Consider the following 27,340-nt stretch of genomic DNA (forward strand, 5'->3'; position numbering starts at 1 on the left):
GCTCATGAGCTGGGGCCCCAGGGTCCGCCACTGAATTCTGAATTCGGAGTGAGGAGAGGACTGTGACGACCGTGCTGACTGGTGACAGTTGCTGAGACGGGAAGCACCAGGCAGGATCTGGCTAGGGCTGGCGGGCCCCGGGAACGCCCCTCACCAGACCTCAGCGCTCCGCCGGCCAGGAGCAAGGACACAGGAAGTGCCACTGATCCGGGGAGGCCTCCGCATCCTGCTTCCCCCCGCCTTGGCCTTTTCTCCTTCTGGTATCACTTGCCCACAAAGGCTGCCCTATGTGGCCCTTCAAGTGAGTTTTCATAAGTGGGGACGCCAAACAACTAAACCCACGGGCCAGCTGGCGGTGGCAGCGCCGCGTGCGACCGGGCAAGCACACGCCCCCCGCCACGCGGGCCTCGTGAGAGGCGCCATTGTGTTCTCGTTTCAGTGGGCGCAGCGGAGGGTGGGTCAGCCAGCCAGACCTGGCCAAACGTCATTGACAGTTTCTGAGCCTTTAAAAGAAGAGCTTCCCCGAGCCGGTCCCCATTCCAGACCTGCAGCGGCACCATGACCCCTCCAGTAACACTGCTGCCTCTGCTTTTCCTGGGGGCCCTGGCCCAGCAAGGTTCGGACTGGACGTACTCAGGTGAGCCCTCACTCGGGGGCCGCGGGTCCCCTTGTCAGCCTCACCGTGAGGAAGGGAGCACCCCCCCCTTCCCGAGGGCACGGCGAAGCCTGGCATTTCACGGGATGCGAGGCCAGCCACCCACGATGGTGCGTCATGCCCAGGCTGGGGTCTGCCCGTCGCGGGCTCCACGTCTTAGGGGGTTACAGAGGACATACCGGACTTAGGTTTTGAGTAAGGAAAGGAGGAGCTAGCTGTCCCCTCCGCGGGCCCCTGGCGCCCTTGTAGCTCTTTGCTTTAAAACCCTTTCCGCCCGCTCACCGCTCTGGCTGCGAGGCCACCGCTCTTGTGGCCCGTGACAGCGGGTCGCAGCTGCAGGCTCGCAGCGGCACGTGGGGCTGGCGAGCACTTTCGTCCGAGCCACATGCGATACCTGGTCTAAGCAGAACGTCTCGGCTTGCGCAGAACCCGGTGACCTTTACCTAGGCTCCGGGCTGCCATGGCATCGGGTGACTGCCACCGACCCGCTGACGCGCAGGTCCGCATGTCACTGAAACTCGACTTTTCGGATGTGAGATGGGCGTTAAGCGCACGTCACAGCCCACGTGCGAGCCGCAGGCAGGAAGGCCGCGTCGGAAGGCCACGTCTGGGGGGTTCGCACGCAAAGCAGCCCTTCCGTGTGGCAGCGGAGAGAGCTCCTGCCTGCGCCCCTCTTCACCGAGATGCACCGGGGGACGGGAACCGGGGGAACGGGGTCCGTGAGGGTGCTCGCGTCCGCTGGCCGACGCGGGAGCCAGGAGTGCTTGCGGTGTGGGGCCCCTTGGCACAGTCCGCCAGGCCTCGGCCACAGGGGAGGTGTACACTCAGGGTGGCCGTATGTCCTGTCCAGTCAAAGGCAACAGGTTTAGGGACGTCACAGGGAGGCTCAGAAAGTCGGGCTTCAGGGAGCAGGACGGCCGACTCGGGCCGACGGGACCCACACGCGGTGCTGCGGGCCAGACCTGGGCTTGTGCTCACACGCCCGCTGGCCCTGGTGTGAGGGGCAGGAGGAGAGGATGCGGCTGGGACCAGGAGGTGGGGCTCTGGAGCGCCGCAGGGTCCGGGAGAACTTGGGGCGTAGTAGCTACTGCAAGTGCCTTCCGGGGATCCTTCAGGAATCCCCCAAGGCTGGCAGGGGCCTGGCCAAAGCCTTTTGATCCATGAAAAACTGTGCTTGAGACCTTGGCCTTGGTCCTGGCCTCTGCCTCCAAGAAAGAACTGTTTAAGAATTGGTTTGTATATTAAACAGAGACGAGAAGGGCAGAGCTGACTTTCCTATTGGTTGCAAAGCTAAGTAGCTGCATGAGTCCCAGATACAAGCATCTCTCTTAAAACAAGCTGTGCCCCGGGGGAAGGAGAGCTTGGATTCCCTGTCACAGGCGGGAGAGACCAGCACCCACAGCCGTCTGGGGGCCGAGTCGCCCATTATAATGACTTGCTTTCATTAAAGTCGTTTTCGATTAGTAAGAAAGATAAATCTCTTTACTGTGATACACTTTTTTTTAACTTATCATTTGATAAGCTTCGAACCCGATGCTTCCTTTCTTGACCTGAATTTGTAGGTGTAGGTGCCCAGCTGGCCTTTACCATACTGGGAACCAGCTGGAAGGGGCCGGAGCAAGAACACAGGGGGGCGGTCCGGCCGCAGCGGGCGGGGGCTGTGTTACTGTTGGGGGCTGGGAAGGAAAGGAGCTAAACGCCCCTGAGGGCCACACCCAAGGAGCCCCCAGTACATTTGTCAGCTGACAGTCACCCAAAGGGAAAACTAAACCGATACATCAAAGACTTTTATTGCTTTCAGAGCACGTCGTGTTCCCAGAGCCAGCGGTTACGATGGTACAGGTCGGGGTGAGCACACAAGCCCAGACACCAGGGTCGGTGGCTTCGATTCAGATGCCCCTCCTGCCTCCTTCCGAGGCCCCACTTCCGCTTCCCAGACGGCAGACCTCTGGCCTTGAGCCTGGCATCCCGCCTGGCCCCGCTGGGCAGGCCTCCGTCCTGAGTGAGCTGCTCGCAGAGAGTGCTCCCCCGGGCACCCCCTCCAGCTGTGTCCCCTTGGCTCTCTCCTGTCACAGATGGGCCGCTGGATGAAGCGCACTGGTCCCAAGAGTACCCCGCCTGTGCGGGGAAGAGACAGTCGCCCATCAACCTGCAGGCGAGGAAGATACGGTACGTCCGCTTGCGGAAGGGCCTGCTCCTGACTGGCTACCAGGCCCAGGATCGCAAGTTCAACATGACCAACGTTGGCCACACAGGTAAGGGATGAGTCACGGGCTCTAACCAGAGGTGGCTGGGGGAGGAGCCAGAGTTCAGCCTGGGAGCCGGGAGGCCGCCAACGTGACCCTCGACAGGTGTGCGGCCCTGGAAACTCAGAAGCTCTTGCAAAGGTGCCGGTCTCTGTCTCCAGACTCGGTCCCTGACCGGTGCCTCGGTCCCCACCGCCTCTCCAAGCTCGCTCTGACCCTACGGGCGGCGGGAAAGTCTGCCGGCAGGGCCGCGGCGCCGAGAAGCCGCTTGGCCCTTCTGCCTGTTCTCCTCTCTGGCCCTGGTCCGACTTTCTGTTTTCTCTGTTGAGTGATGAGCCCCAAGTACCTGACCTATAGGCCCAGTATTTCCCGAAGGTCTGAAAGAAGCCCTTGTTTTCTGTTCTGTCCTAGAAAGGGGGTGAAAGTCAGACAAGAAAAGCTGGGTCTTGGGGAACCCCACATCAGAAGCCTGGACTGGAAAATGGAAAAATCCATGCTTTATGTTTGCAGAACTTCCTGGAGGTCGGAAGTCTATTGCTCTGGGGTCCCCGACCTGCCCCTCAGCATAGCAAACATATTAGAAAGCACTCACACTTCATGTTACCTTTTTTTTTTTTATTTTGGAAAAAAAATGTTTTTTGCATTTTATTTTATTTTATTATGCGAGTATACAGTACATTGGTTAGCCATTTGGGAAATTTTTTAAAATAAAAATTAGCTTTCGAGATTATTTGGGCACTCTTTACAATTGGCTGTATGTTTTCAGCAAACTCCAAGCACATTCAGGAATTTTACTAAAGAAAAAATAAATAATCTACACGTTTGTAAATCTAATGAAATTTGCATGAATACTAAGTTTAACAATAAGGCCGACATGATATAATTAAAATTAAACATTTATTACTTTCGATTTTGCAAGGTCCTTTTTCATATTTTAGAACCAAAGCTATAAATACATATTTACGTATTTCTGTTTTGTATTATTATACATATTAACAGATTTTATTTGTTTAGAGCAGTTTTGGGTTTGGAGCAAAATCGATTGGAAAGTACAGAAATCTCTCAAATGCCTCCTGCCCACTACACACACGAGTTAGCCCGTTAGGAACATCCCTCATCAGGACGGAACTTGGTTTTTTTATTTTTTTAACCAAGCATGAACCTACGTTGACGCAGTGTCGTCGCCCAGAGTCCATAGTTTCCTTTAGGATTCGCTCTCCTGTGGGTTGGACAAAGGCATGATGAGCCGTGCTCATCGCCGCCATGCAACGTACAGAGTTTTTACCGCCCTAATTGTCCTCCGTGCTCTCTGTGCCCAGCGCCTGGCAACCCCTGATCTTCTTACCGTGTCCATAGTTTCGCCCTTTCCGGAACGTCTCATTAAGCGGACTCAGTGTGCAGTGCGTAACCTTCTCAGAACGGCGACTCTCACTCAGTCATGTGCCTTTAAGATTCCGCCCTGTCTTTTCTTGGCTTCCTAGCTCATTTCTTTTTAGTGCTGGGTGGACCACAGTTTATTTGTCTGTCACCTACCGAAGGACATCTTGGCTGCTTCCAAGTTTTGACAATTATAAATAAGACTGCCGTAAACGTTCACATGCGGATTTTTGTGTGGACATAAATTTTCAACGTCATTGGGTCAAATACCAAGGATGTTGAATCGTGGAGTAAGAGTATGTTTAATTTTATAAGAAACTGTCAAACCATCTTCCAGCGTGGCCGCGCCATTCTGCATTCCCACCGGCAGTGTGTAAGAATTCCCGTTGCTCCACAGCTTCTCCAGCATTTGGTATTGTCCGTGTTCCTGATTTTGGCCATTTTAATCGGTGTGTAGTGGTGTCTCATTGTTGTTTTAGTTTGTATTTCCCTGATGACACATGATGTAGAGCATCTCCTCATACGTTTATTTGCCATCTGTGGATCTTCTTTGATGAGGTGCCCGTAAGGTCTCTGGCCCATTTTCAAATTGGGTTGTTTGTTCTCTGACTGTCGAATTTTAAGAGTGCATTGTATATTCCGGGTAACAGCCCTTTATCACATGTGTGGTTTGCAAATATTTTCTTTAAGTCTGTGGCTTGTCTTCTAATTCTTTCGATACCATCTTTTGCAGAACAGAGTTTTTAATTTTAACACAGTCTATTTTATCAATTGTTTCTTTCATGGATTGTGTCTTTAGTGTAACTAAAAAGGCGTCGCCATACCCAAGGCCATCCAGGTTTCCTCCTATGTCATCTGGTAGCAATTTTATAGTTTTGCACTTTACGCTTAGGCCCCTGTTCCATTTTGAGTTAATTTTGGTGAAGGCCGTATGGTCGGTATCTACATTTATTCTCTCGCATGTGGACGTCCAGTTGTGCCAGCGCCATTTGTGGAAGAGATTGCATTGTGTTGCCTTTGCTCCTTTGTTAGAGATCAGCTGAGTACATTTACAGGGATCTCTTTCTAGGCTCTCTATTCCGTCCCACTGATCTATTTACCAGCACCGCACTGTCTTGATGACTGTAGTTGGGTCGTATCAGGCCTCCGACTTTGTTCTTCTCCTTCAGTATTGTGTTAGCTATTCTGGATCTTTTGCCTCTTTAGAATTCTTTTGTTTGTGTCAACAAAATAACTTGCTGGGATTTTGATTGGGATTGCATTGACTCTACAGATCCAGTTGAGAAGGACCGATATCTTGACAATATTGAGTCTTGCTATCCAGGAACATGGAATGTCTCCATTTATTGAGCTATTTTTGATATCTTTCATCAGAGTTTTATAGTTTTCCTCATATGAATCTTGTGCATATTTTGTTTGGTTTATACCTATGTATTAATTTTTTGGTGGTGCTGATGTAAATGGTACTATGTTTTTAATTTCAAATTCTACTTTATATTTTTACGTGCCCCGTTTTTATTATTAGAGGAACACAAAATTACATTTTAATAAAAAGAAATTGAAAACATACTCAGGTATTGAAACAAGTGACCACAAACGTTTCTAAAGCTTATTCTCAGTTTCTCTATTTTATTGCAGACTAGTATCGGTTGGTGGACTGTTAGTACATGTATTTTTAATTCTCCCAAACATATAAGCTCCAGGAAAACATGAGGTGCCGGGCTTCTAGTGCTCAGTGAGAAACGCACTCCTGTTCTCTGGATAGGTGCCCTCGGCTCCCCTCACTGTGTTGGCTCCCTCGAGAGGAGGGGCCATCTCTCGTTCTGTCCCAGTACCTGGCCCAGAGCCTGGCGCAGGTGAGATGCATTCAAGGAGCCAAGACCCGCATTTGAAAGGATAGGTCCCCAGAGAGGCACTCGGGAGTGACGCAGTCCTGAGCAGGTTTGGATCTTTGACGGCAGCAGCAGCGGGGCTCGTTTCACGGTTTTGTTTTTTTTTTAAACTCTTATTTTGAAATAGTTTTAGACTAGAAAAATTGCAAAACTAGAACAGAGAGTTCCCATATACTTTTCTCCCACTTCCCCTAATATTAACATCTTTCCGCCCTATAACCATACTGCCCTGAAACGACACGATTCGCTATGCCACAGACCTCGTGCAGACTTCATTACTTTCTCATTGACGTTCTTTTTCTGGTCCAGGACCTAACCCGGGGTCCTGCATCACGCTTTCCTTCCTACTCCTCTGTCTCCTCCAGTCGGGGTCAGTTCCTTTCTTTCTTGGATGTTCACGACCTTGATTCCGAGTTGTCACAATCTAGGAGGCTACACGGGGTGAGGGTTTTCACCACACGTGAGGAAGATAGTGACCGCACCTTGGCCTTACAAACAGTGCTCACTCTGGGTGGTAAAAGTCATCACAATAGTCTCAAGAGGCCCTGCTTCCTGTCCTATACTGTGGGCAAATTCTAACGTGGCCAGAGGTGGAGACTGGAATTCTGGTTTCCACACCCATCGGCCGTATCTTCTCAGGTCCTTGACCTGCCCCTTTGTGGTCCTGCCCTTTATGTTCCGGGCGGGAAGGTGTGTGCTTTGGGAGAGGCACCTGCCCAGCCCAGCTTACTCAGTGCCCAGCCCCCATCGTACGCTGTGTGTCGGGTGCCTCTCCTCGTTGGTGATCTTGCTCAAGGCACTCGAAGCCAGTCTGCAGTGCCGGCCTGCTCGGGGGGTAGGCAGGTGCCTAACCGGGAGGCCTGATGGGTCCACGCCAACCTGCAGCATCTCCCGCCCCTCGTCTTCTCTTCTAGTGATGATCAGCCTGCCCTCCTCCATGCACATGGTGGTGCCCGATGGCACCAAGTACATAGCCAAGCAGATGCACTTCCACTGGGGCGGCGCGTCCTCCGAGATGAGCGGCTCTGAGCACACCATCGAAGGGATCAGATACGTGACCGAGGTACCTCGAGGACCCCGACCGGGTCCTCTGTCCTTCAGACCCTACGGTCCCTTTTCCTATTAAAACAACCGAAAAGACTTCGTGCAGTGGTGACAGGCAAGTCGCCATGAAGTCGAGTGTAATTTTCATACCTTTGCAGCTATTCATTGGTCACCGCTCTGTGCCAGGGGTTCAGGCAGGGTCCCCGTCCTCACAGAAGTCATAGCAAAGCAGGAGTTTACAGCTCACCTGATGGGGCAATGTGTCTTTAGTTTCAAGTGGATTTCTATGCGTTAGATTTTCTGGGTTTCCTCTCTTGCTTAGATTTGTCCTTCGGGTGGCCATGGGTTTACAGTGGCCTCCTGGGACAAAACGGCTCATGTCACCACAGAGACCTCAGGAGAGCCCACCAGCTTGTCTGCTTGGAGGGAGGTGGGGTCAGGGAAATGCCCTGGAGTTGCCATTGTCCCAGAGTCCCCCTCGTGCTCTTTCCAGTTGTTTGGAGAACTTTCTTCCAATTTGGAGACCTCACGGCTTAGATGGAGCGCGATGGAGGTGGGAGCTGTTTGTGCGGGACGGTCTGAGGCCTCGGAGGCGGCATCTTCGTTCTCCTCCTTTCCCGAAAACCCGAAGCATTCAAAGTCCACACGAACTGCCCTTGACTGCCCTTTTCTTGCCCCCACAGATGCACATCGTGCACTACAATTCTAAATACAACAGCTTCGATGAAGCCCAATATGCGCCGGATGGCCTGGCAGTGCTGGCGGCCCTCATCGAGGTAGGCCGAAACCACACGCGCAGGCTTGGAGATTGGCATCCACGCTAGGCATTAAACGTAGACGAGGGTCTTCCTTCCTGTCCCTCCTCATTCGTTCCCGAGGTCACAATTCCAGAGAAGGACTATGTAAGTTTCCCAAGAGGTGGAAAGTAAAAGGTGAGATCAACTTGAGAACTGGATGAACCTTAAATATACTCCTCAACCTTCGCCCAGACTCATCAGCAGAGGGTGCACATCTAAAGGGCTTCGGGGGTGGGAGCGTAACCTCTGCTAAAAGTATCGGCTGACCACAAAGCAATGCTGACCCTCGTTTTGGCCCCTAGGAAGCTGGGCTGAAAAATAAAAACAACACTTAAGAACTAAGCAGAGACAGATACACTTAGATGTAGAGAAAGAAAAGGCCATGCGATGATGGAGGCAGAGGTTAGAGCTGCGACCCACAGGACACCAAGGATCGCCGGCAACAGCCAGACGCTAGGAACAGGCAAAGAAAGAGCTTTTCCTGGAGCCTTCAGAGGGAGAATGGCCCTGACGACATCTTCAGTTCAGACTTCTAGCCCCCAGAATTCTGAAAGAAGAAATCTCTGTTGTTTTAAGACAAGCGACAGATAAATTAATAGAGCAGAGCAGAGACATCAGCTGGTACCTGCTGCTTCATCCTACAGATGAAGGGCTGGCAAATGACTAAACGGACAGACACACAGACACACCCAGGGCAAATCTAAAAAATCATAATTCAGGTTTGCTACCATATACTCCCTAAAATGTCCAGTTTTCAACAAAAAGTCGGGCATGCAAAGAAATAGGAAAGCGTGATCCATATTTAGGAGAATAAAAGCAGTCAATAGAAACGGACTCTGAGTGGACTCAGAGTGACTTAGCAGACAGTACTTTGAAACAACTATCATGACTATGGTCAAAGGATTGAAAGAAACTATCTTCAAAGAATTAAAGGAAAATATGATGACAATGATCCACAAAGGGAGCTTCCTTCCTGCCCCTCCTTACATTGAGAGAAATGGAAACTATAAGAATTGCACAGAATAGAAAGGCTAGAGCCGAAAAGTGTAACAAACAAAACGAAAAAATTCTGCTCAAAGCAGATTTGAGGCAACGTAAGAGAGAATCGGTGTATTTCAAGATATATCAAATAAATTATTCAATCTGCAAAACAAAGAAAAAAGACTGAACAAAAATGAACATAGCCTTAGAGACTCGTGGGGACAAGATCACATGACCCAACATATGTGTAATGGGAGTCCCGGAAGGAGAGGAGAGAGAGAAAGTGGCAGAAAAAATGTCGAAGAAACAATGGCCAAAAATTTTCCAAATTTGATGAAAAATGTTAATTTACTGGTTCCAGAAACTCAGCGAACTCCATGTTTGATAAACATCTAGACATATCGAAGTCGAATTGCTAACAGCATCAAGAGACAAAGAATTCATTTTATATACAAAGTGACAGTATGATTCATGGCTGACTTCTCATTAAAAAGTCATCAGAAGGTGGCGGAATGGCTGTCAACCCGGAAGCCTACGTCCAACTAAACCACCTTTCAAAAACGAGGCGAAATAAAGACGTTCCCAGATAGACAAAAACCGAGGAAATTGCTATCGAATCTTTCTTAAGAAATATTTAATGAAATCCTGGCTAAAAGGAGATGACGGCAGGGAGTAACTCAGATCCACAGAAAGAAATGAAGAGTGCCAGAACTGGTGGATAGATGGGTAAATACGAAAAATGGTATACATATTTTTTTTGTTTAAAAAAAATCCATAAGATTGCTTAAAACAATAATAATACCATTATTGAGTTTATACTATATGTAGATGTAATTATATGTCACAAAAATAGAAGAAAAGATAGGGAAGAAAATAGAGCTAGATTAGAGCAAAGTCGCCGATTTTACTAGGATTGAGTTAGTACCAACACAACATCCATTGCAATAGGCTGTATCTTACATCCACTAGAGCAACCACTAAGAAAATAACTAAATGTGGTTAAACAGTACACGACACGTATTTGTTTAACATAAAAGGCGGAACAGAGGAACCAAAGAAAGACTCGGCATGTTTAGAAAACGAATAGCGAATGGCAGTTATGCATCCGAGAAATCTGAGTTCAAACGCAACGGAAGAAGAATTGGATCCACGCCGCTGACTGAAAAGAACCATCGAGAATAGACCGTTTCCACCAAAAGCAACTTCTCTGACTTTCGAAAGGTCGACGAATAGATAAATAAATAGATAGATGGCCAAATAGATAGATAAATAAATTAGAAGTGCCCAGGCAGTGGGCGGAATCGGAGCAGTTTTGCTTTGGACGCCTGCTCTCCTCCTCCCGGCCAGGTCTTGACAGGGTCCCTGGGGATATTTCAACAGTGGCTTTTGGCCACTCCCTGAGTGTGTCACCGGTCACCAAGGAGCTGCCCAAATGCTTCAGATCGTGCCTGCCTGGAAGAGACTGGTGAGCCCAGGCGGCCGGTAGCAGAGAACAGCCAGATTGCCCTCTCGGCACATCTGGGGCATGGAGAGTGGCCTCCTTCTAGCCCCTTTGGCTCTGCCCAATCTCTCCGAACACCAGACAGATGGCTTCATGGGGACAGTGCCAGAGGTCTCGTCCCCAGTTGGCTTAACTGCTCGGTGTTTCTCCTGCAGGTCGACGATTATGCTGAAAACACTTATTTCAGCAACTTTATTTCTCACTTGGAAGACGTCAGGTATCCAGGTAAGGAGGGAAGGAGAATGAGTGTGAGCGTAAGGTGGGGGCAGAAGGTGGGCACGGGAGGGCAGGCGAGGGCGGCGCTGGTTGGGAGGGTGGCCGGTCAGCCCGCTGGGGGAGCGCACCCCTCTGTGCGAGGTGTCCTGTCCCAGCGGCTCCTGCTCTTGGCTCAGGCCTCGAACACCTCCGAGCAACCTGATCATAAACTCTACCTGTCGATTGCCACGATCGGAACTTCAGGATGGTCAGAGCCCCATTAATGAGGGATATCCTCACTTAAGTGACTGTCACCTTTGGCCCCAGCTGGCATGATGATCCTGGTCCCTGGAGAGAGAGATCCTCTTCAGCTTCAAGCTGAGGAGACTCTCAAGAGTGAAGCCCCCATCGTCACGCCTGGACACAAAGACACGGAGGGTCGGGGCCGGTCTCCCTGCCCTCTGCCGAGTTCCCGTCAGAGCGATCGTCCACTCCCATAGCCAGCCCTTGCCCTTGAGCAACACCCGTCTCAGCCTTGAGGCCTTGGCTTTGTGCATCCCACTTTGGCCTCATCGCCCAGACTCCAGCCCCCGACTTCTGTCTTTCCCCGCTTGCCCGTTCTCCTGGCCTCTAATGCATGGGCCTCCACGTTCTCTCCACTGGCCGGGCCTCGTGCCCTTCCTCTCTATTTACTTAGCTCAGGTTACACATGCCCAGCAGCCGTCGTTCTGACACGCCCAGACAAACATCCTCCACGGTCTCACCCCGCAAAGCCCCAAACCGTCTCCCACCTGCTCAGAGCCTGTAGCCAAATGGCTGGATGTGGCTAGACAGAAACACAGACGTCTAACTGGTATTTTTATCCATAGCTATGAATGTCGATAGTAGTAATGCTGCCTGGAAATCCTGAAATACTCCTCCGGGTGTCTGCTTTTCCCCTCTCCAAAATTATTCCTTAACATTTTCCCCTCTTTCCTGAGGCCCCTCTGCCCTGGCCTCAGCTTCTCCCTTGGAGGAAACGCCTTGCTTCCCACTTCATCGAGAAGGAACTCACTCAGCTTCTGAACATGCCTGTGCCTGGCCAAACTCCACGTCCCCTCCGCCGTCACGGTGGAGGAAAAGTCCTCCTCCCTGCGAGCGCCGACGCCGCCCCTTCTCGTCCTCCGGCCTTTTCTCCTGCATCGCTGATTCCTTACTCTTCATTGGATCATTCCGCTCAGCACACAATTCTGCTCTAATACCTCTCCCCTCAACACACAGACAAAAGTATCTCTTGGCCCCATCATTCCCCCTGCTTCCTCCATGTTGCTTTGATAGTCTCATGCTGAGCTCAGGGGCCCAGCAGCACTGATGTGAATGACAAAGCCCTCTGGGGGCAGCGGTGGGTGCAGGTGCTGCGGAGGCGTGGGGCACCCTGCGTCAGTCCCTCTCCAGCCCCCTACCCGTGGCCGAGCTGGGTGCCCAGAGGGCTGGGCAGGAAGAGCTTCGGACCGGATGCCTGAGCCTAGGCCCTCGCTTGGTTCCAATTCTGCCTTTCTCATCTCTGTACCCACTTCTGAATGAGCTCAAACCGAGGAACGCTGTTCTTTCTTTGAGGGCACTTACCCAGAAGCCAGCAGGAGTCATACTTAGTTTGTTTCACTTATCATAAGACGCATCCTCAGCATGACAGTGACAATGATGAGATGCCAGCCACGCGCACAAGTACTTTCCTGTGTGCTGGGTCAACGTATTTTACAAACCCGCCTTCCTGTACCCTCTCGGCAACCCTGCCGATTATGCCCATTTCGCAGATGAAGAAGGAGCCTCAGAGGAGAGAGTGTCTGGCCGGCCACTCAGTGGGAGGGCGCGGTACTCAAGCGGGTCTCTCCCCAAAGTCTTCACTCTCCACCCCTCCCGGGAGGTGGCCAACGGGGGAGATAGTTCCCCATAATCGGCATCCTGTTCTTCTGCTGCAGTCGGCAGAGCTGGATGCGGTGAGGTCCGGACCGAGCTGTTTTCTCGAGGGGCAGCAGCCGTTCCTAACACCTTTTACCTCTTGTTCCTTCCGTTAGGACAAACGACAGTTCTGAAAACCCTTGACCTGGAGGACATACTGCCCCCAAACCTTCACGACCACTACAGCTACAAGGGGTCAATGTCCTCTCCTCCCTGCACCGAGAACGTGTACTGGTTTGTGCTGGCAGAGTCCGTCAAGCTCTCCAAGGCACAGGTAATGCGCGCATGGTGTCGCTTCGCCGAAGTCCCCCCTCTTGACTTCCCGGTTGACGAGAGCACTCCCCCGACTCTCACCTCGCGCGACACCCGGGCTCCTGTGGCGTCTTCCACGTGCGCGGCTGCTGGGCCTCGCCTGTGCTGTCGCGGGCGATCTCACGGGCGCTGTGGCGGGGACGAGCAAACAGGCATCAGGGACCCGAGGAGCCACTGCCGATGTGGCAAAAGGACCGGAACTCCGGGCCGGAGGAGAAGAGTCGCACGGCGAAGTCACACGCCCGTGGAGCGCTGCCCTCGTTGTCCCTCGCGCAGCTCACATTCCGGCTGCACGAACGGACGTGCGCAAGGAGGACGGCTCCACGTTTCGCTCGCTACGTGCTAAAACACCTGTCGCCCCTTGAGGAGATGAGCGGTATCGACCATCTTTCGTCCTCCAGCATAGTATGGGTTCATAACACATTAGTATTTGTTGAGTTAGACAAAGCAGCGGTCCCCAACTCCCCGGCCGCGGACAGGCGTTGGCCTGAGACAGTGGGCGAGCGGCGGGCGAGTGAGCGAAGCTTCGTCTGTGTCTGCAGCCGCCCCCCCCCCCAGCTCCGCCTCAGGCCCTCAGGTCTTAGATTCTCATAGGCGCACCGGTCCCTGGCGCCAAGCAGGTGGGGGTCCACTGAGATAAATGACAAACGGAGTGAGGTTGCAAAGCAAAGCCGACATTTACTTCTGGGTGATATCCTTCTTCAGAAACAAATATTTCTTTTTCTTAAATGTTTCATTTTGCTACTCCAGGAAAAGGTGGAAAGCCCCCTAGTCAAGAACATATACATAGAGAAATGTTCGAACCAAGTTGGAAGTGCCTCCAGATACCTAGCAGAAGCGAATGTAAATTATTTCTGGAAAAATGCACCTTAAATCCAGATATTGAAGAATTTCCACAAGTAAAGTTATCTGAAATTAGCTCAATTTAAAAAAATTACAAAATATACAAGGGAAAAGACACTATGAGTAAACATCAATAGAATCAGACCTATGAAGATTTCAGATAGCGAAATGATCAATTAATATAAAATAAGAATGTTTAATATGTATAAAATGTATAATATGTTTAATTAAACATATTTAGTATATTTAATATGTATAAGAGCTTTACATATGAGAAAAGAATAAATAAAGTATAAAAATTACCAAGTAGACTTGGAAAAAGACCCATATAGAATTTCTAAAAATGAAAAGATAGTGACTGAAATTAACAACTCGGTAAATGAGTTTAATAGCATGTTAGATACAGTTCAAAAAAGAATTGGTAACCTGGAAAACAGAGCTGAGAAAATTATCTAAAATGCAGCACAAAGAGAAAAAGAGATGGAAATATAAAAAGGAAGCAAGGAGACATAGAGAATATAGTGGAAAGGCTCAACAAATGTCTAAGTGAAATTCTGGGGGAACAGAGGGAGCGTAGAGAAGAGGTACAATTTGAGAAATATTGGCTGACAATTTTCCAGAAGAGTTGAAAGATACCCGGTCATATATTCAGTAAGCCCAATGAGTCAATGTAAATTAAAGATAAAAATCCACAGTAAACACATCGCAGTGAAACCGCAAAACATCAAAGACAAAGAAAAGATTTAAAAATCAGCCAGAGGAGAGAAACGAATGATCATGAAAAGAGTACTATTAGACAGAGAGCGGATTCAACACAGCAACAATGAAAGTCAGAACGCAATGGAATCATATTTTCAAAGCACCAAGAGAAATGAATAGTTGATCTAGAATTGTGCACGCAGCAAAAATTTCTTTCAAGGATGTAGACAAAATACAAATATTTTCAGAAAAACGAAAATTGAGCTTGCTACTTGACATATCTCTGTTTACTTCTTTCTTTCCTTTCGGCTCATAGAAAAAGATTGAATGAGAGTTTTGGAAGAATAAATAGAAGAATGAGTGGATGAATAAATGCCTGCTATGAAATGTGCTGTGCCTGGCACATAGCACCCAGAACCCCCACAGCATTTGTGATCTCACAGCCAAATCCAAGATCTAGTTCAATTTCTAATGAAACCTTTGAAAACCACCCGGTGCCTCTCCCTCTCCGTAATTCACTTCATGTTGCCTGCAGGTTTTGAAGCTGGAGAACTCTCTGCTGGACGGCCGCAACAATACCCTCCAGGATAATTACCGCCACACGCAGCCCCTGAATGACAGGGTAGTGGAAGCCAACTTCAATAATCGCCCTAGTCGGCGCAGGTAAGATTGACTCCTATTTATTCTTCAGAATCTGTTGATTCCTGGTTTCTTCTTCTTTCTCTCGGTAAATCCATCTCTTCTGGCAATAGAAAGAGAGGGGAGTCATCTAGCTAGCAGGAGGCTCAGATGGACCAACCTGAACAGGGCTTGGGTGATGGGGATGACACATTTCCCCAGTCCTGGCAGCGATGTCAGTGAGTAGAACAGAGGGGCCGTCGGGGATGGCTGACTATATGATATATTACCTACCTGGTCTTGGCTAAAAATAATAGGAGAAACGAGATGTCGGCATTCGGGAAATAAAAGACGCTCCAATGCTCCTCCAAGAGTGCAGGCTAAAGTTAACCTTACTTAATCCAATTCAAATTAGTTCCTGTACATCTTCACCTTGGTCTGTACTACAATCCCACCTCCAACTCTGGTACATTCCCTCAAGGTGTAGTTAACCAGACCATATGTCCTTTACTACATTTTTGGGGGGATCGAGCTCAAACACCAGGGCACTGGAAGTGAGTATAAGCAGTCCAGCTTCCCCTGGAATTACGAACCCGTTGGGTCAGGTTCCAACTGTGTCCTTAGCTCACCTCATTTCCGTGGTTGCAAAGATGTAAATATTCTGTAATTTTCCCATCTTTATTTTTTGCCTGTTTCTTCGTCAAGTTGTAGTGAACCATAGATATTCCCTGAATTTGGTGTCTTTACAATGTATTTCTATTAACCATTCTTGACACCTGTCCATCCTCTAACACAATAGTATGGCTCATCAATCAATAGTACCCCATCTTTATATGTATTTTTCAAGATTTTTAAGTGTCTCTACATACTCCACCCCCCTCATAACAAGATGAAGGCCCATTGGTGCCTTCTCCCCATCTTTCCTGGTTCATTGATTGCTTTCTCTTGCATCATTTTCTCCTCCAATACAATAATACTAAGAGAGAAAAACGATAATGATCATTTCCCCATATACTATCTATGATATTAACAGTAACAATTTCTTTTTTTCAAAGGGCAAATTGATGATTAAAACAGCGGAAACTATCATCCATGAAAAGGAAGTAAGAAGAGATATGAGTTAGACACACTGATGGAAATCGATTGAAATAGAAATTTAAGGGCTAATTATCCTCCCATCCAATCATGCACGTCGATCTTTCTAAATAATAAACCAGCCTAAACTTCTCCGTAATGTTTAGATCCAATAAATTACTTTGGAAGCTCATCATTTAAGAATGTCTCTTTTCTATTCCTTTGAACCACTTCAAATAACCCTTTCTCGCCCTACCCCAAGGGACCCAGGTGGTGGGACAGAGATCGATCGAGGCGGGAGGTATTTTCAGGACCGAGATGAAGAAAAAAGCAGTATGAATCAGCTTCAAGCATGAGCGAGTACAGGAAGAGATGACCTTCCCCTGAGCCCACGCCCTGCCCTGTGTCTGGAAAATCTCGTGTGTCCAGCTGTGGTTTGATTAACTGAGACAAGGTTGAGACGTACCCAGCAGAAGGGCCATTATTTGTATTGGTCGGTTACATGTGCCCTTCATTGAGGCCCCATCCTTAATCCAGCCTTCACCTGCCTCCTCACCTGTGACGGAGCGCACCCTCATTCTGCTGAATTCCTGGATCGCCCGTCATTCCTACCTTTGCTCTTCCGTGTTGTTATTCAGCATGCACAAAGCACTTTTACATCTGACTTCATCCACCCCGCAAGGTGATTCTCAATGAAGCAGCATCATCCCCAGTTTACAGACAAAGAAACCGAGAGGCAGGAAGGCCAGCTGACTTGCCTGAGATCTCCCAGGCAGTAGACAATAAGGCCAGGGTTTGAATCCTGGTCTTCCGTATCCCAGTTCCGTGAACTACAAAGGCCTTCCTTTTCCCTTATTCAGCAAGCTTTGTAAAGCACCTGCTGCGTGCCAGACATGGGGCTAAGGACTGGGGTATAGAGATGGGTGTAGAGCTCAAGTCCAGCAAGCAGCACAGACATTTAAATAACCAATTGCCCTACCGTGGGGAGAACAACTGTTTAAAACCTCCACAGAGGGGCTGGCGCTTGGCCTGGGTTTGGAAGGCTGTGACGTTCACCTGGTGAGCCAGGTGCGGGAGGGGCGGGGTGCTGCAGGCCGATGGCACCTGTCGATGGGAAGTGAGAGTAGCTTGGAGGGGCAGAAGGCCGGGTTCGAGGCAGCTGGCAGGGGACAAGCGGGGAGAGTGGACGTGGTGGATGAGGCGTCACTGGCACCTTGTGCCACTAAAGGGAATTCCTCCTGTGGGTGACAGGTACCTACTGCAGGGTTCTTAGCTCGGGAATGACATGAAGACACGATAGGATTCACTCTTTTAAAAAGAAATGAGTGTCTATGAGGAACTGGAGATGAAACTGTGACTAATTCAGCTAAGGAGCTCAGCTTCCTGAGGGGTAAGAGATGCTACAAATAAGTAAACGACGATGTAAGCAAACAGGATTACATGTGCCTGCAGGTACTTGAAAACAAAGGAAAAAGAAACCAAAATCAATTATAATGGTTACCTAAAGTGGGCAGGCAGGGGAAAGAGGGAAGGATAGAGCTGGACGGTGGATTTTTCTGGATACACCTTGTTTGGTAGTTTTGGCTTTTGGACCTCGGGTTTTACACAGTTATAAAACAAAATTAAATTTAATAGATTATTTAAAAATCCCTAAACCTTAAGTTAACTTAAAGTATAAAACCGTAGTAAAGCAATTAAACAACTGTACATTGGCATAAACGCAGGAGAATTTTTCCAAGTTATTTTACACACAGTGTATTTATTTTCATACCTAGTGGGGTAGTACCCTAGGGACAAGAAGATCTGCAAAAAGTTCCTAAACAGTACACAGGAATCTTGTTGGGAAGAATACTGACACCGTTGTTACGAAGCTCTGTGTGTGTGTGTGTGTGTGTGCGCGGCGCGCGCATGCGTAATTGCTATATATGCACAAATGATTACGTACGTGTATGTCCTTAGTGGAAACCTGAAAAGGAGATCCAAATATAAAACCCAAACAGCTAAGTAAAAACCCCAGTAATCATAAATTCGAATAGGAAAAATCAGCATGCGTTTATAGCTTCTTTTGCCGCTTTCTAAGAAGCGTGAGTTTCCAGCTCGGTCCACCTGCCAGGTGGAGAGCCAGCAGTGACCCTGTAGCGACGAACCCCGCATGCTGAGACAGGGGTCTCGCGACACTGCTTCCCACTCTGAGGAACCGACGGTCCTTGGAGGAGGTGGCTAATACCGGATCTGGGGCGAGGACATACAAGATGAGCTTGGGATAGCTTTTTTAGGCCAGAAAATAAGAAATCTAGAGTCATGCCTAAAAGACACAGGGACGGTCCTGAAGCGGCTCATGGGACAACTGGAAGACTCACTGCAACAAATTGAAATATATCAAAGATATGGAAATACATGAATTCATAACAGTACTAAAAAAAAGAAAAGAAAACTCATTGGTCAATTTTGGGGCTTGCTAGGGACCTATAAATTGGCAAATTGAGAGAGAGAATCAAGTATTTGTCCTGCCTGTCCTGTTCAAATTGTATTTCAGAGGAATCTCATAGTCGGTTGTATTCATGTCTTGTGGCTGCTGTAGCAAATGACCAAAAACTCTGTGGCTTAGGAAAACAGAAAAGTATTTTTTTCACAGTTCTGGAAACTGTAAGCCTGAAATCAAGGTGTTTTCAGAGCCAAGCTCCCTCCAAAGCCTCTAGGAGAGAATCCTGTCTCGCTCCTTGCAGCTTCTGGTGGCTCCAGGGGTCCTCGGCTTGTGGCCGCATCGCCCCCATTTCGGCTTTCTCCTCTTCTCTCTGATTGTGCCCCTCTGTCTCTAATGTTTTTCCTTGAATTTAGGGCTCACTCAGATAAGCCAGGACAATCTCATCTCAAAATCCTTAAGCACATCTGCAAAGATCCTTTTTCTGCATAAGGTCACATTCACAGTTTCTGGGCAGGCACGCCTTTTGGGGAGGCTGCCATTCAACTCACCGTAGCTGGTGAATGAAAGTTCTCGGAGCAGTTCCAGCTAGTGAATTCGAAAGGGATCACTTGGCAGCCTAAGTGAAATCATGGGCTCAGGCGGTGGTCACTCTTGGTTTCTAACACCAGCGGACGGAAGGTTGATTTGTATGATGGGTGGATTAGGCGGATGACCTGAGGAAATACTGACTGGTTAATATCTCTCCATGTGGCACAAGCTGACATTTTGTGCCTCTCAGAGTACATAGCACAGCGACCGAAGACTAGTTGCGGAAGAAAAATTTGTTGGAACTCAAATCCAATTAAGCTTTTAGCTATAGCGAGAAGTTTTCAGGAAATCTGGGGGCTAGGAGAATGTATTCGCAAAGAAGATATAAGCTCCATGAGGAGTTTTTTTTTTTTCTTTCCACAATATACTCTGGGTGCCAAAGAAGAGTATCCAGCGTATAAAGGTTCTCAATGAAAATGTGCCAAATGAATCCAGGCCATAGAAAGAAATCCAAAAAATCAATATGAAAAGGACTAGCAACCCAAGAGAAAAATCATAAAAAGGAATGAACAGGAGAGGAAGCAGGAATGATAAAAAAAAAAAGATTCAGCCTTGCTAGTAATTGAGGTCATGAATATTAAAAACCACGAGATAACATTTCACGCCCCACATTGGCAACAACTTTAACGTCTGACACCGCCATGTACTGCTGAGGATGCGGCACAGTCTTCGACCACAGCGGGCAGGAGCGTCCGTCAACTCTGACAGCGGCGTGGTTAATGCCTCGGAAAACGGAGCATGCGCAGACCGCGGAACCCAGGACCCTGCACAGGTGCGCCAGAAACAAAAGCAGTCAAGTCGGCGTTACCTGCGATTGAAAAATATGGGACAAGCCTAAATGTCTGTCAACTGGATAATGTAAAATAACCAAACCAAGAAGTAGTAAAGACCTAATGAACTGGAACGGCACGTGTCGACCTGGTGGAAAGTCACGAGCTTGACGCTGAGCGGCAAAAGCTAGTCGCTGGAAAAACGCACAGAGTCATTTAATTTATAAAAAGTCGAACCATAACAATATTTACCTACGTATATAATTTTAAGGTGGCAGAGTGTGTATTAAGGGTGATTCGTAAGACAAAGACCAAATTCGGAATCGTGGTTGCACGCATCGTGAGCGAGGCCGGGAACACAGCCTTCCGCGGAGCCCGTGGTCGCTTACTGCTCGAAGTGGGTGGCAGATACGTGGGTGGCCATTGCTCTGCATTAACCGCCACTTATTCCTTTTAAAATACGAATCCGATCACATCAGTATCCTACGAAAACCCCTCCAATGGCTCCCCATTACGCCGTGAATAAAGTAGGAAGCCCTAGCTGTGGCCCGCATGGCTTGGCCCCGGGCTCCCTCCTGGACGCCGTGGTGCCGCGCTCGCTTCGGCTCACTCAGCGCGGACATACCGCAGGGCCTTTGCGCGTGCTGTTCTCACTGCGCCGCACATAGCACACAGCCCCCTGCTCTTTCTTGCTGTGCTTCCCTATCCGCATCACTGCAAAAGCCACCAGACCACCTTCCACTCTGCCCTAGCTATTGGCAGGGAGCTTGAGATGACCCTGGCTCCCCAGGTAATGCCGCGGTGGGCTGCTTCTTCACCGTTTTTGCCCTAAACTGGGATTCCAGGGCTGGGCCCATCACCCTAGGACTCTAATCAGGGAAGGCTCATGTGCGGATTGAGGGAAGACATCGCAGCATGGCTCGGGAAGGGTGTGCTGTGTAGCGGGGAGGGCCTGTCACCCCAGGCGGAATCACAGTGGTCTCCAGAATCCTCTCCAATGGATCCTAGGCTGGATGAGCCGCGTGCTCACTGCAGCCTCCCCCGGCTCCTGACAAGCAGCCGCCAGCCCAGGGCAGGGGCACGGCCCCGGGTGCAGAGGGTGAGGCTGGCGGGGGCTCTGGGATGAGCCAGGCGGGAATCAGGCTCAGCACTGCCCCGGCCTCCAGGGACATGTTAACTGCAAGGGTCGCTCACATTTACGTTGTGCTTCGAAGCTTACGGGAAGTTCCCACACGCCACATCTCATCTTGAGCCTCGCAGCACTGCCATGAAGTGGGGACTCTGATCCCCAGATTAGAAGTAGGGAAACTGAGGCCCAGAGTTCCTCGGGGATAGAACTGGTGTTTGAGCGCAGGGCCGGGACGCCAAGGGTCCCCACTGCCGTGCGATCCTCCCTTTGGGGTGGGCGGTGCTCCCACCAGTGTGACATAGGGGCTCTAATGGAGTCATTGCCTTAGCATTTACAAAACAGCGATGAGCAGAGAACACCTGAGTTTCTGCCTTGGACAAACCATTGTCCCCTGCACTTGTCACAGACCTGTGAGGACGCCTATTCCAGAACTCACGGCTCACAGCCTCCTTAGCACTAAGAGTGGCTCTCACGGAAGGTGAGGCTTAGGGGTGAGCCTGCGGGAGGCTGCTCTCTGTCGGGGTGCAGGGGACAGCCAGGAAGCCGCTGGTCTGACCAGAATCTTATTCATGCAGTGTCTCCTGAGGCTATAACTCAGCGAGCGCTGTGCCGGCCCGGCTCCCTGCTCCTGGAGGTCATGGTGTGGGTGGCGGAGGCAAGAGCACCTGCTTCCTCAGGTGAGCTGTGAGCGTGTGGGGGTCGGGGACCAGCGAGGGAAGGTGGGGAGGTCAGGGCAGGTGCAGTGGCAGAGCGAGTCAAGGGCCTGAAGCCGGGATTGTCTGTGTAGAGAGGTGTTTGCAGCTGCCCATTACTGGCCACCCTGCCCGCCAGCCCAGCTTGGAGATTTGGCCTGCGCCACTGTCCAGGGGTCCCTGGGGGAGCAGGGGACAGTCATCCTGCTGGAGACCCCTTGGGGACAGCAGAAAGGGAGAGGGAGAGAGTCCCCCTGCTGGGGGGACGAAGAAGACAGGCACCCAGGGAGGTGACCAAGAAGGTTATCGTCTGACCTGCAACACCTGAGGGTAAAAAAAGTTCTATTAAAGTTTTAAAACTCTTTAGTAAATATTAGCCCATTATGTTTGCTCGGCTTGAAGTAGCGAAGAGTCGTAAATTTTATAAATGTCTAACCGTGGAGAAATAGTTTGAAGATGAGGCTGGCATGAAATGTATGTGTGTGTTTGTGTGCGTAAGTGTGTACACCTGTATGTATGTGTGTGTGCATGTATACAAAGAGATCTGGATCATTCCACACTAAGGATTTAAATAATCGTTTTCTGAGTGGCTTAGATTATGACCTTTTCCTCCCTGATGAACAAGCATTGCTTTTGTAATAAGGAGGAAAAAAAATACAAAATGAATATAATCGAACAAAAGAATGAAGGAAAAAGATTTAGAATCTTCTAGCATTTCTAATTTTCGACTTCTTTTGTAGTCCATTGTATTAGTTCTGTTTTAATTTTATTGAAGAGTTGAAGACGACTTCTACAGAAGCTGCAAATACTACGATCGTGTTATTGCTTACTGTTAATTTATGATTCCAACTTTTCACTACTTTAAACAACACAGCCTAAGGCAGAAATCTGGCTAAATTTAGCTTAAAAATGATAAGAAAAAACAGGAACAGCCACAAGGAAACTGAGAAGACTCCAGGTGACATAAAGTTTGGGTCAAGGTTACTTCCCTCAGGTTGGCATTGTGGACACCTTTCTCACCAAATTCTTGAGTTAATTTTGTTTTCCAAAAGTTTTCTCCGATGAGCCTCAGAGGGCCGAGGGCCCAGCCTCTCCTGGTGAGGGCTGGAAGATTCTGCTCTTCAAACAGCCACAAAAACAACTTCATGCCATCAGCAGGAAGAAGGTCACCGGGCTTCCGCCCTCTAAGGGCAAGACCCGGCCTCTAGGGAGCAGAAACTGGGAAGATTCCCTCAGTTGGCCCTGGAACTTCCATGTTCCTATATTGGTTTCCGTGAGTCCATGGTGCTCGAGAAAAGGTTTGAGAAACAAAATACCCCTTAGAAACAGCCTGTTGGCTGTTCCGTGGTGCTCTTGGTAGGTGTTCTTTCACTAGGCCTTCTGTGTTGGTGCCATTTTGTGAAAAACCAAAGCGGAGAAGGTTTTGCAAAGGACAGATTAGAGGCCCGGCAGACGGTGGCGTTTGTCGGGAAGGTGCTGCCCTCCCGTGGTGACTTTGAGGATGGCAGGACCTGTGTCGTGGGACCTCAGATCTAGTCCACCTCTTCCTGCTTTCCATAGAGGTACATGAACGACCTATCAAGGTGCTGCGGTAAGGTACAGACATATCAGGGACAGACGTCACAGCGTGTGCCCCTGGACTGGCCTTTCTCACACAGTAGGGTGTGGGATTGCATCGGGCTGTCGTCCCTTTGCCTCTGTGTCCGCTAGTACACAGCCCTTCCTATCCACCCTCTTGCCACCAGGGGACGGAATCTGACACCCCTTCAGCTGAATGGACAGGCTGGTTATTCAGATGTCCTTCTGGAGCCAGCGGACATCTCGAATGCCAAGGTCACGCAGAGGTGGCCACCAGGACTGGCCCTGGCAACCCTGAACCTCACTCAAGTGGCCACTAGGGGAGCAGATGGCAAGTCCTTCCAGGGACAGCTGCTGTGCAGAGGGGAAGGAGCAGGTGCTGGTGAGAAGCAGAGACCTCTGGGCCTCAGGGGGGTGGGGTCGGCATGGCTGAGGGGGACCGGCGATGACAGCTGGACCAGGTTGTGCTTCCTGCCCTTGGCTTCCTCAGAAAGTCCCACTGGCCTGGGTCGAGTGGAGTTGGTGGCATTTTTGCTCTTCACAGATGCACGCCCCCCAAATAAGGCAGGACACACCTTATTCTTTGAGCCTCAGAGGCCACGGGAGGCTGGAGGGCCGGGTCTTACTAGCGCCGGCTGCAGCCCAGGGAGCCGGGCCACGGCGGGCGACACAGCCCCCGAGCGCGGCCGGACTTCGCCCCGTCCTGTGCTCCCACCACTTCCTCATCGGCCGCAGGGAAGCCTGGGCTGGCCTTAGGAACGGGTCAGCAAGAGACATTTTTCATGTGAATTTTTCGGGATGCAGCCAAGCAGCCTGAACTCCATCAAGGAAGACCCCTGGACTGAGTTTTAGGGGCCCCTGTATATCATCCAAGCGTGTGGCAAACGCCCCAGTGGCTTGCTCCGGATCCCCCCTTCGGCCCTGACCGTAAACGGGCTCCTGTGGGTGGGGGCTGAGTGACAGCCCCGCACCGCTCCAGGGTGGGCTGCGCCGGCTTTGGCCCCGCCTTCAGTGGGGACGTGAGAAAAACTTGCCGATGCATCATCCTCAGAGGCGGACCGAGGTGGGCAAACAGCCATCACTCAGCCCTACGTCCAAAAGGGGCCGCCAGCCCTTGTCAGGAGCAGGACCCGACATCCACGACGTCCACTGGGGGTGGGGGCCGAGGCAGTGCCCCGCCCCCCACACGCAAGAACGAGGGGGTCACGTGACCTGCTCACCCTGCTGCCTCCCTCTGCACCTGGCGCGCTCCGCCTCGCCCTTCAGGAGGCGGAACCCCACCCGTGAGGTGGGGGACACCCGATGCGCACGCAGGAATGAGGGACGGAGGCGCGGCGAGTTCCGCGGAGCCAGATCAGGAAGCCAGGTCCCCCGTTCGGGCCAGGGGTCCTCCCGCCACGTCCCCCCGGTCAGACACTGACCATCAGCGGTTAAAAATCCTTTATGGTCAACAAGCCTCTCTTTGAAAATGAAAACGCTACAGGGAAAGGCCATGTGATATAGTTATTGAAATCCTGGCGTGAATTAAATGGCACAAGCACGAGGGGCCCAATAAATATTTGCGGAGGATAGAGACCCCCGCCTGGAGTGGGCCCCTGGAGGGAACAGGGACACAGCCCCGCCAGGAGAGGGAGGCGGGGAGGAAGCCCGACCCCGCGGGCCGGAGGAAGGTGCGCCCGGGCTCAGAGCACCAGCGGGCCCTCCTCCAGACGGCCGGCTCCACTCACATTGGCTGCGAGTTACAAGAACATAAAAACAAAACAAACGAAACTAACCCTCCCCTCCCCAAAAGAAAGAAAGAAACAAACAAAAAACCACCTAACTAAAAATCCACTGGCACCTCCTGGTGCCCTAGAGGAGAAAACACGAAAGTATTTTGGGGGCGACTGTAGATATTTGAATGTGGCAGGAATATTAGATGATATTTAGGGATTATCTAAAGGTTCTGTATGTAAAACTAAGGTATTATGTAAGAACATGACTTTATTTTTAACATGTAAGCTATTTAGGGGTGAAATGCCATGATGTCTTTATTATTAAATATTTTGGCAAAGAAGGGGAAGAGAGGAAATAGGGGAGATTTTTAAGCTTTTCCTAAAGAACTATGACTGGGACATGTCTAAGAGTTTGAGGAGACTGGACTCTTTCCAGCCCCGAGAATGAGGACGGGACCACGACAGGCTGGAACGGGGACAAGAGGTGGAGCCTGGGCCCCTCAGAGTTGGTCACGTCCCGTCCCCTCTCAAGGAACTGAAAACCATCAGAGCGCTGTCCCCTCTTCATTCCTGTTTCCAGCCCGAGAGACCACAGCGCACGAACCTCGCCCCCCTGGGACCCCGGGGGAGGGCCGGGCGCCAGCGCCCACCAGGCCGCGCAGGTGCAGACTGCCTGCCGCACCCCAGGGAGAATGTTCGGCTCAATGCCTTTTCCACGAGGAGGTCCCGTCTGGACGATGGAATGAAGGCGAGGACGTCGCTGACCAGTGGGGCTCCCCTAGGCTCGTGCCGGGGACGGAAGGCGGCTGAGAGGGCAGCACCTCTCTGGACGTGAACAACACAGCTAGCCGAATGACAAAGAGGCACGTGATCCCTGAGCCTGTCCTGACAGAGGTGCCGAGGTGTCTGGGGCAAATGCAAAGAGGACCAAGGGCCAAGGCCCAAGGAGGAAGGTTTGGGACCACAACAGGAAGGACGTTTCACGGGACGCGGCTGCCCGCGGCAGCGATGGCCAGCACTGAGCGCGCGGCTCCTCCTGCGGCCGCCGTGCCAAGCGCTTTGCGAGGCGACTTCCTTTGGGTCCCAGGTCGCGGATCAGGGCAAGCAGTTCCTCGGGAAGTGGAAGGAACCCGTCTGGTCCTGGAGAAACGGGCCGGGGAGGAGAAAGGTGTGCTGAGAAGCCAGCCGCCGACAGGCACCTGTGGCTTTAATCCCAAAAGTTATCTATGGGAACGAGAACGACACAGACTGACCCCCCGCCAGCAGCGAGGGAGGCGGGGTGTCTACGCAGAGCCTCCATCAGCCCGGGAGCAGGTGGCCGCAGGGCGGTCACTCCCCACCCCTCTGGCCTGGGCTCTGGGATGCCTTCCGGTGGAGGGAGGGCGGGCGGACACGGAGCACGCGGGAGGGTGTCTGCCCACACGTGTGGACACGCTAATGCTCTCAGCAGTCCTACGAGGCCGACACGTGTACTGTTATCAGCCTCATTTACAGACTGGGAAATGAGACGGAGAAGCGGCTTACCGAAGTGCAGAGCCAGGACTCTAAGCCAGACATCCTGGCTCCAGGGTCCGTGCTAAAATGGGCAGTGATGAGTTGCTCGTCCGTGGAGGCATTCAAGTAGAAGCCTGTTCAAACGTTGAACAGGGACTCCTCCTGGGGACAGTGACTGAGAGACTGCCAAGTCCCTTTTTAGAGGAAATTCACCATCTTATGAAGAGGCGGTGGACGTCACTGAAACACTAGTCGGTCAGCCGACCTAAGAAACTGGTCCAGCCGATGGCGATGGCGGGGACAGGTGCTAAAAGAGCCCCTGCTGAGTGGGTGTCACCAGCCCTGAGGCCCCTCCCCTCCCCACGCCGCCCCCTCCCACTCAGCCTCAGGGACGCTCTGGGCTCCCAGGTCGCACAGGACGAGGCTGGCTCCTCCTGCACTCGCTCAGGGTCCCCGTCTGCGAGATGACAGAAGCAGTGAGACCCATCTCTAAGGTTCCTCCGCTGCCCAAGGTCTGTGACGGTGGGTCCGGGCAAGGCGGCCAGGCCGGGGCTTCTGGAACAGCCCGGTCATTCCTGGTAGAGTTCAGAACAGTACAGTCGGAATTACAAAAAGCCTGGATCATGGCACAATTCCAGCAAACGGAATGCTTTCTTCATCCAAGTGCGTGACATACGGCGAATGAATTGTTAATCAAGGATCTAGAAGAGGTTATCGGTCCTGCTATAATGAAGAACTAATTTTCAACTGCCAGTATCTTCTTCCACGTGTGAAAAC

General features: G+C 50.7%; 1 protein-coding gene across 2 annotated transcripts; it reads left to right on the forward strand.

Annotated features, from left to right (window-relative positions):
• Positions 1-222: 222 nt before the first annotated feature.
• Positions 223-16,373, forward strand: CA6 (carbonic anhydrase 6). Of its 2 annotated transcripts, XM_016163570.2 has the most exons (8): positions 223-637; positions 2,731-2,910; positions 7,085-7,233; positions 7,898-7,990; positions 10,649-10,718; positions 12,743-12,900; positions 15,016-15,143; positions 16,154-16,373. In XM_016163570.2, the coding sequence occupies exons 1-8, from the start codon at positions 559-561 to the stop codon at positions 16,161-16,163; spliced, it is 867 nt and encodes a 288-aa protein (XP_016019056.2). In that variant the 5' UTR covers positions 223-558; the 3' UTR covers positions 16,164-16,373. The 2 variants fall into 2 exon arrangements, with proteins under 2 accessions (XP_016019056.2, XP_036074710.1); XM_036218817.1 differs by lacking the exon at positions 16,154-16,373 and having other exon boundaries at positions 15,016-15,147.
• The last annotated feature ends 10,967 nt before the right edge of the window (positions 16,374-27,340 follow it).

The sequence above is a fragment of the Rousettus aegyptiacus genome, unplaced genomic scaffold, assembly GCF_014176215.1.
Source record: "Rousettus aegyptiacus isolate mRouAeg1 unplaced genomic scaffold, mRouAeg1.p scaffold_m13_p_1, whole genome shotgun sequence".
In the NCBI taxonomy this organism is placed as follows: Eukaryota; Metazoa; Chordata; class Mammalia; order Chiroptera; family Pteropodidae; genus Rousettus; species Rousettus aegyptiacus.